Here is a 10008-nt window from a genome sequence, read left to right on the forward strand (position 1 = left end):
TGCTGGTGAGGATGTGGGGAAATTGGATCTCTTGTGCATTTCTGGTGGGAACGTAAAATGGTGCAGCTACTGTGGAAAACAGGCAGGTCCTAAGTGTTAAGCATGTTATTACCATACGAGCCAGCAATTCCATTTCTGGGTATATACCCAAAAGAATTGACAGCAGGGACTCAAATAGGTCCTGCACACCAGTGTTCATAGCAGCAGCATTCACAATAGCCAAAAGGTGGAAACACCCCAAATGTCCATCAGATGAATGGATAGACAAAATGTTTTATCTGCATACAATGGAATATTAGCCTTAAAAAGGAAGGAAATTCTCACACTTGCTACAACATGGATGAACTTTGCAGATATTATGCTAAGTGAAATGAACCAGACACAAAAGGACAAATACTGTATGATTCCATGTATATGAAGTACCCAGCTAGTCAAACTCATAGAGGCAGAAGGTAGAGTGGTGGCTCCCAAGGCCTAGAGGGAGTTTCGCTTTGGGATGATAAAAATCCTGGAGCTGGATGGTGGTGACGGCTGCACGACAATGTGAATGTACTTAATGCCACTAAACCAAACATTTAAAAATGGTTCAAATGGTAAATTTTATGTATATTTTACCTCAAATAAATGAATAACATACAGATCTTTCTTACATATACTTTTAAATAAGTAAGTCACATTTCCAAAAAGAGTACCGTAAGGCGTGCTGACCAGACAGTCTTCTGTTTTTCCTCTCCAGGAGTGACGCACGCCGCCATCTGGGCAGCATGCATTTCTTACCTCAGCGCCGCGGTTCCCCCTGAGCTGAGGACGTCAGCACAGGGCATCCTGCAAGGCCTTCACCTGGGTTTGGGGAGAGGCTGTGGGGCCATGATCGGAGGCGTGTTAGTCAATTATTTTGGTAAGAATGGCTTTCTCTTTTTTACTTTCTTCACTGATGAAAACGTATGATTTTTCAGCAACACCTCAATAGACACTCAAAGTATTACTAAAGATGGCCAGAAGCTGAACTCCAGTGTTGACATTCTCTTTGTAGCTTTCATGGTAGTCATTATTATTGAGCATTGTGCTTTGGTTGTTAAGATGATTAGAGCCAGCCTGTAGCCCTGCACACTTCTCTGACCGACAGCTTAATGAGATGCTACACAGATGCCTCAAAGGAGCCGAGCCAGTGAATATACACAGGTGCTTTGGGTTTGAAGTAAAAGCCTTAAACCTGGTGATAATAATGCTAGAGGAAAGAAAACTCATCATTGTTATTCCATCAGGAGATTTTGAATCAGAAAAATCTAACTATGTGCTGGCTTTGATAATGTCACTACATCTATGATAACGTAGTCCATCTGCCCTGTCCGATCTCCCTTATTGGAAATACTGGGGCTGGGGTGGAGATGAGATTATTCTGCTCAGGGATCTTGACTGCGCAGTCAGCTATGAAAGGTGGGCCCCGGGATGTCTGAATTTATAGCACTATTTGAGCTCTGCTGTTCCAACTACAGATCAATAGGGTTGTCTAATCATTAGGTAAAAGGTCTTTATGAAGAAGAGAATACCAATGAATTTTTCAGTGAAAGACACTCGGAGACAGTCCTTTATAAATACAGTTTTAAAACTTGACCAATGACAGATCCGATACCAGCACCTGGGTTTCCAGACACCCACCCAGCCGTGTGTTTCTTCCACTGTAGGAAGCTAATGGTCATTCACCATTCTGTAGTTTACCCCAAGCTCTGGTGCCTTTGTCCTAAACTTTGGAACATTGACAGTTTTTGGATGAGGCCGATCTGCATTTGCTGGAATTGCTCTGTCGAGCACTCTGTTTTCGTAGGGGCCGCTGCAACCTTCCGGGGAATTGGCATGGCCTGCCTGGTGATCCTCCTGCTCTTTGCCCTGATCCAGTGGCTGGCGGTGCCAGAGGAGGAAGAAGGTAAATATGTCCATTATTCCTTAATGATTCTAAAGGTCGAAGCCACAGGGAGTTCTCCACATGCCCCTCAGAAACCCAGAGTTGGTAACAGAGGGTATGACAGACCCGCTTGGCCCGATTTTCTTGGTGGTGTATTGATGAACTCATCTGTACCATTGCTGGAGAGAGGCCACTTACTGTGTTGGATAAAATACAGCTCATTTTAAGTAGCTTGGGGTTTTTTTGTTTTTGTTTTGTTTTATGATGCAAGGGACTGGGGAAGTATTGCTTTTAAACTTCTCTTGTATTCCAAAGTGATTTAAAATTTAAGTCAAATACATATAAGGCTATACAGAAATTTTACTACAAGGAATAGGGAGTGGTAATAATCTCTGTGCTTTTACCTTCATTGAAAAAAGTGTCTAAAGCTTCAGTTTGAAGTTTTCCCTCAACAAGGCATGGCCTTCATTAAAACTGTTATATAGAAAGAAGGTTATATCAAATATAATGTGTAGATGAGAACAAGTTTTCAACTTTTTTTTTGAATCAACTTTTTTTATGAAGACAGCCAACCAGTAGAACGGAAACATTCTTATTCAGCTCTTGGGTCTTAGAAGAGGTTCATCTTCTTTGGTGTCTTGTCCTTTGAGAGCATGCGCCTTAAATACCCAAAATTCTTGTGTTAAGAGAAAAACTAGCTTGTTCCAAAACCCCAGAGACAGATTTTAATGGCAATGAGTTACACAGAAAGAAAGACGAGTGGCTGGCCCAGTGGCATAGTAGTTAGGTTCGTGTGCGCTGCTTTGGCAGCCTGGGGTTCGCAGGTTTGGGTCCCTGGCACGGACCTACACACTGCTCATCAAGCCATGCTGTGGTGGCATCCCACATAGAAGAAGTAGAATGACTTATGACTAGGATATACAACTATGTACTGGGGCTTTGAGGGAAAAAAATAAAAGAAGAAGAAGATTGGCAACAGATGTTAGCTCAGGGACAGTCTTCCTCACACACAAAAAAAAGAAAGACGAATACTGATTTTTTTCTCACTCTTGTTGTTGTATAACCCTAACTGGATCATCTCTCTCACACAGCCTTGGTCCATGTCTTCAGTAAAAGGCCAGTAAAAACAGTTATCATGGGGCTTGTCCTGTTTTGATGCTTATCTTTAAGATCTCAATCCTGCAATTGGGTTTAAGGAAACATTCCCTATCACCCATGCCCCAGAGATGTTATATCTAAATTAAATGAACACCACATTTCATAAATAAATGTAAGTTAATGTCCATTAGGCCCTATAAGGAGACCCTGGAAGATAAGCATCACGTTCATTTGCTCAGTACTTGTACCAAGTAAAGAAGCCCTGATACATAGCGATGTGTTAACCTTGCCAAGCACACTCGAATGGGCTTATGGGATTGTCCACTTATTTATTTATTTTTATGTTTGTTTAAATATGTAAAAAACTGTAAAAAATAATTTAACATGACTTTCTCTCCAGACAAGACAATGTTGGCAGAAAGGATTCCTGTTCCATCAAGTCCCGTTCCCATAGCAACCATCGACTTGGTACAGCAACAGACGGAAGATGTCATGCCACGCATTGAGCCCAGACTTCCGCCCAAGAAAACCAAGCACCAGGAAGAACAGGAGGATGTGAACAAGCCAGCCTGGGGGGTCAGCTCCTCTCCCTGGGTGACCTTTGTCTACGCTCTTTACCAAATTAAAGAGATGATGCAGCTAACAAGAGACAACCGGGCTTCTGAGATACAGCCTTTACAGGTAAGGTTCCTCTGCTGGCTACTGTAAGTGGACTCGGTTGTGTTAGTTATTCCCTTATTCATTCAACAAGATTCATGGAGGGTCTGGCGGGGGAAATAGACGTGCAGACAAATAAGTTCAGTATTCTGGAACAAGTGTGTTAGAGAGGTGTATACCAGGTCCCAGAGGGGAAACTCCACCTACGGAGTTCAGGAACGCTTCACAGAGAAGACGGTACTTCTTGAAAGAAAAAACAAATAAGTCCATTCTGATTTTGTATATTTCTTTAAAGTTTCCATGTTGATGGATTCTAGTTGCAGTGAGGATAAGTGTGGTTCTTGCCTTGGGGGACCGTATATATGAATCTCTGTAATTCTAAAATCCTACTGGGGACATTTTGTATATTAGGACTTCAATAACCATCTCACGAGTTAATGTATTGATTAATACCCTGAGCCACTGTACAGGTTTGACAGGACACCTAACTCAGTGGAAGCGTGGTTTTGCTGATGGCTTCACCTGAAAAATGACAAATGTGAATTTTCTTGTCCCTAGAGGTGTGGTCTCTCCTGAGTAAAGTCAAATCATGTTGATAAAACACTGTAGGTAATTGTAACTACAGCTGTGTACACTGCCTTTGGAAAATGAGCGTGTGACTTCTATGAACGATTTGGCCAAAGTAACGAGCCCACTTCCCTGTGTTTATAGTATCATTCCCTTTTACTTGATGAGTCATGTCAGCTCTGTAGCTAGAGTAGCTTCAGAGGACACATTAAAAAAAAAAATAAAGGGAAAGACTTAAAGAGTAATTTGGGTAATGTCCGTTTTAGAAAATTTGAACTACCTTAATTAAATTTATCATGACTTTGTAGACTAATGTATAATATTTCTATCGTTTAAACCAAATCTGATTCTTCAGTGGTAACCATAATGCATCCCAGTCCATGCATGATCCTGTTTATTTATCAGGATATAAACTCACAGGACTCCTCTGCTCATCAGGAAGGAGCATATTGGTGTGGGAGGAGTGTATAAAGGACGTGAAGCGGGAGAAAGGAGGTCGTCTGCTTGAGGAGCAGTGTTTTCGTGACTTTGGGTACTCATCCTCATTTTCACAGAGGCCTATCAGGCTTAAGTAGCATTGAATTTTCTTTCTGATATAAGATTAATCAAAACTGGTTGGTATGCCTTAGTTATTCTTATGAAGAAGTCATTATACTAAGATTTTTTTTACATTTTAGGATCAGTTACAGAAATAAAAGCATTTTTTTTATGCTCAGCTATTTGAAGTGATAGGTGCTAATTCAGAGGAAGATTCATTAAAAAAAACAACAATACATTTACTGATTGGTAAAAATCAGGAATGTGGCCTGGAATGTGGCCAGGTGGCATTTGACAAGACATGCTGGGGGGTGTGCTGGAGTGAGTGTGCACTCAAGGCCTTACGGTTGGTTACGGAAGTGCTTGTGTATGTTCCCTTTTTTACATGGATGTTCTGTCTTATTTAACTTTTAGTGTATACTTTGAGTCCCGAATACACATCAGGACATTCTTTTCCCGGCCCTATCTCTGAGGCTGAGGATGCCTTCCTTACTGCTGTTCGACAAGGTGCTTTCTAGCTCTTGAATCCTATGGCCTCAGCAAGTGGCTCGACTCTCAGTTCTGTGCTGCTTGCCCAGTGACTTGCCACATGGCTGGTGGGAGCTCTGTAAATATTTGTGAATGTAAATTGTTTTCCTGGTAGTAACAGGCATTTTGGTAGTAATGTTCCTTTATCCACAAGATACGTCTGCTTATAGTGTTTGTGTTTTTCATGCGGCTTTGGCAGTTGCACATAGGAAAAGAGATGAAAGGTAAGATTTTCTATCCTTACTCCTCTCTTCCTTGTTCCCTGAAATGGTCACTTCAGGAATGATTGCCCCACGTTTTCTGTATCTTACTTGAAAGCATATAAAAGAGTTGGGTTTATTTGCTAGCACTGACCGTGGGGCATCTCCTGTTTTATCCTTCCAGGGGACCAGTGAGAATCGGGAAAATTCTCCAGCTGGAGCCCAGCCTGTCCCATGTGAGACTCACTCTGACCCATCTAGAAACCAGCCATCCCTTCAAGCAGCAGCATCTCAGACGCAGAGCAACCCCGCTCACCCTAGCGTGGACCAGCGCCCAGAGGAGAGGGAAGACCAGCAGGCTCAGCCTGCCGCAGGAGGACACTGAGGGGTCTTGCTCATCTCACACCCTGCATGGAACTGGGCTTCTCTGCCAGGACAGAGGGAGAGGTGCCCGAACCTAGGACACGCCTCGCCTTGAGGAGCATAGCACCACATACGCTTCTAAATACCTGAACTCATTAACATGGAAACACACACACACAGGAGCTACAGTACATGTTGGCAGAAACAAGGTAAACTTCTGTGACCCGCTGGACTCAGAGGGAGCTGGAGTTGAGCACGGATTCTTTGGTTGGTTAGGGTAAGGACTGCAGGACTTCTCTGCCAGGGCAGTAAGACTTGAAACCAGCAGTTACACTAAGTAGGTGGAGGGGAAGAAGTGCTTCACGGTGAATGCTGATGTAATTTCCCTCTTCTGATGCTTTATTCTAGTTATTTGGTTCTTAATGCAAACTGACAAGAAACAGAATACATCTATAATTTTGTTTCTCTTGAAGAGAGCCATTTAAAAAATTATAAAACAGGTTTAAAAATTAACCAGATAAAAGTTAGTAGCATATATGCTTTTGTTTAAAAAAAAGGAAAATATTTCATCAGAAACTTGGCATATCTCCAGCAAGTATATTTTTCTATGTGGATGGTATAGAATGAAAATAGTCAATTCTTTGGGCAGCAAAAGCTGTCATTGACTACTGCAAGCTAAGCTGAGCTTTAAAATGCCTTTTGTTTTAAATGGGCTTTAAGACCAGAGGAGAGAATATTTCAAATCAACCAACCAACTCAGTATCCTGTGGCTTGATAGAGAAGGGTGTACTAAATATATTGATACTGTAAATAGCCTCTATCACTATTTACAATTTTATAGTGATTTGGGCTCCAATTAGCTGATGGAGTAAAACAAACAAAAAATCAATGAGTTCCTAAGGGTTTCCTTAATTAAGCAGTACTATTTACAAACAACAGTATAAGATTTAAGTGCCTGGGGTGGGGATACGATTTTTTAAAATTACATAATGGGTCAGTTTTTGTTTTGTTTTTGGTGAGGGGAAAAGGTGGGGATTAAGAAACCAGGAATGGAAAGGACAGGAATAAGAAGGAACTATACTTTCCAATGAGTAAAGAAACAGATCTCAGTATATCCTTTCCCCTGAAGACACGGTCAGACACTGGACAGCTCAGATAGGGTGTGCCACTGTAAATATTACAGCTCCAGTCAGAATAATGGTGGGGTGAACCACACAAAGCTGGCTGCTAAAAATGAAAGCTGAGGTTGGTAGGAAGCCTTGGGGAGGGCTTGGAAAAGGGAACACCGCTTTAGCTGAATGAGGTCAAGGACAGCACGTACAACAGCTGTGGATGAGCAAAGGCGAGAGGAAAGAGAAGAACAGAGCTAAAAATGAGCAACCCACCTTACCCTCTGACCCTGCCTAGACAGGATCAGTTGTAAAGTGAGGGCTTCTCCATGACACCACACTTCTGCCCAAAAGTGCATCTGGGAGAAGAAGTTCTGCACTGGACGTTTTGCTTCACCACAAAACACAGCTTAAAAATAAAATAACAGGAAGAAATAGAATTACGCAAATAGTTATTTTTGCACTTGAACTGAAACGTACTGTACTGTAACTTATCATGACTCATTTTAAGTGACCTTTAAAATCAGATGTATTTATTATGCTTATGTAATTATAGAAATAAAGAAATGGGTGACGGGCTGAACCTCATCTATGAATGTACAGTATGTGGATTTGTGAAACTGACTGTAGAAAGTCAAAAACTTACACTGTATCTTGTGTTTACAGCTCTGATTTATTCCTTTGAAAAGCCTGCTGTTTTGGAAATGCACAGTTGACATGTTGAAATAAAAATAAATACCATTTTTAAATATTTCTTAAATGATAAAGATGTGACCAAACAAATAAAAGTCCTTCACTCTGTAATGAATGAGACCAAGTTCAACAGGCCTTTGTTAGGAAATATCTACCGTGAGATCTGTTTCAATAATGCAGTAATTTCCAGCCTTTTAAAGTGGGCAGCTTCTTGGTTTCGTGGACTTTGTGACTTTTTCTTCCTGTCCTCAAAGTGCCATATGCCATTTATAAAATATTAAAGTCAATTCAAATTAAATTTTGATTTGAGAATTTTATAACCCTGCTTCTAATTCCTGGAAAGACCCAGGGTGAAAAGCCAGGCTGGTAATCACTGCCTTAGTGACTGACTTCATACTCTTTCCCCTGTGACTGTAGAAAAAGTGAGTTCCTCCAGAGTGCACAGCTTGTGTGGATCCACAGAGGCTCGTTGCTCATTATTAAACCACTACTCAAAGCCTTAAGTAGAATAATAGATGATTATCTATCTCCACCAGCCAGTAAACCACAGGAAAAGCCTAAGGAATTCATAGGAAGAACAATGCCGCTTTCCTGGCTTCTTAGTCCTACCGTGGGCCACATGAAGCGGATAGTTGGCTAAGCGCTGCCCTCTGATTTTCAGTTCCTCCTCTGGCTGGGATGGGGGCTGCTGGTGGGGCTGGGACCATTCCTTAAGCAGTATCTCTTGAAGCCAACCTGGAATTAGCAGTGAATCCCAGAAAAGGGAAGCACATCCATAGTTCCTGGGTCCTTGTATGCTGATGAGATTATCATTTTGTCCTTACAACCCAGTGTGGTACATGTCACTGTCCCTGTTTTATTTTTCTTAAAGCTTCAGTCTGTGGCCATGTATCCTAGTTTTATGTGAGCTGCTGCCACAGTATGACAACTGACAGACAGGTGGTGTGGTTCCAAGACCAGAAACGAACCCATGCCGCGGCAGTGAGAGCACCGACTCTTAACCACTAGACCACCAGGGCCGGTTCACCTATTTTAAATAGGATTCTAGAGCTAACAGAGCTTACATTATGGGACCAAGGAAACAAAGCCAGGATTCAAGCGCAAACCTGCCTGATGCCAAAGCCCAGGTCCACCCAGCACCTTACTGCACCCCAGGAGGTGGGGAAGCCTCCTTGCTTCTGTTGTGGTAGAACAAGCCAGAAAGCAGCCCTGGCCTGAACCCTTACCTTGTGTACCCGATACACATATGCGTGTGGTTGTATTTCCATTTGGATTTCTAGATATCCCCAAATACCTAGAAATCCAGCACCTACAAACTCCTGATGCTTTGTTAGTTGTAAGGCCAGGCTCCTTACACTCTGGAGGTGACCTGGATTGTTTGGCAGCCCCGCAGAGAAAACTCCGAGGTTGGCCGGGATGCTGAGGACCAGTGCCACAGGAATCATGAAGGGCAGGCAGACACCCCACTGCTCGGCGTCCCGAGGCAATGGCATTGTACGGTGGCACTCTCTGGTATGGTGGCCATAAGCCACAGGCAGCTCTTAAGTACAGGCAGTGTGGCTAGCGCATCTGAGGAATTAGGATTCTCGTTTTATTGAAATAGCCACATGTGGCTCATGGTGCCCAGACTGGACAGTGCAGGTACAGAGGAAGAGCTCACCTGTGGGACATCTCTGGGCCTTTTCCTCATCTTCAGCATGAAGGGCTAGACCGACCCTAAAGTTACGTTATTCTGAAAATACAAGACTAAACAAACATAACAAAAATTTTTACACTGAGAAGGTGAGGGCTGGCTGTGACAGAGCCGTCAAGGGGTAAAGCACTGGCCAGCAGATCCACTCAGAAGACAGATCTGCGAGGGGTCAGATTGTAATAGCATGCTGCTCAGTGGACGGAAAGCACAAAGGGAGCTGGCTATATAATTCTCGTGTTAAAGTAATCAGGCCAAAAAGTCTCACGCAAACATCCCCCAGGAGGGCCGGCCTTGCTGATGTGATGATACCCAGTCTGCTGGCAAAGACCACCCCTTTATGCGGCCTGCCAACTTTTCCTCTGTGACTGCTGTTTTCTAATCTTGTTGTTGACCAACCTCCACACGCCCTTCTAGTAGGCATGTTCTTTATTCAGATATGTTAAAATCTTTGGTCTTTCTCTGGCTTAGGAGTCTAGTGTCTTTTTAAGAAAACTTTGTGTACTTTTGCTGTGGTCCCTGAGTGTGCTGCCTTAATAGGTCACCAGAGATTTGGGATGATTGCATATTTGCCAGGATAAATCTTGGAAATGCATTCAGTGGGATAGCTGCTTTCATTTGTTGTTTTAGTAATTTAGGGGATCTGTTTGCTTTTTAGATTTG

General features: G+C 42.6%; 1 protein-coding gene across 4 annotated transcripts in view; it reads left to right on the forward strand.

Moving 5' to 3' along the window:
- LOC124238197 (major facilitator superfamily domain-containing protein 6) overlaps positions 1-7953 on the forward strand; it is a 71689-nt gene extending 63736 nt beyond the window's left edge. For all 4 annotated transcript variants that reach the window (XM_046658869.1, XM_046658866.1, XM_046658867.1 and 1 more), the window contains exons 4-7: positions 737-898; positions 1826-1924; positions 3402-3682; positions 5675-7953. In XM_046658869.1, coding sequence (XP_046514825.1) covers positions 737-898; positions 1826-1924; positions 3402-3682; positions 5675-5875 — 743 coding nt within the window. In that variant the 3' untranslated portion in view covers positions 5876-7953. The remainder of the gene's footprint in view (positions 1-736; positions 899-1825; positions 1925-3401; positions 3683-5674) is intronic.
- The last annotated feature ends 2055 nt before the right edge of the window (positions 7954-10008 follow it).

Source organism: Equus quagga, chromosome 4, assembly GCF_021613505.1.
Source record: "Equus quagga isolate Etosha38 chromosome 4, UCLA_HA_Equagga_1.0, whole genome shotgun sequence".
NCBI classification, from domain to species: Eukaryota; Metazoa; Chordata; class Mammalia; order Perissodactyla; family Equidae; genus Equus; species Equus quagga.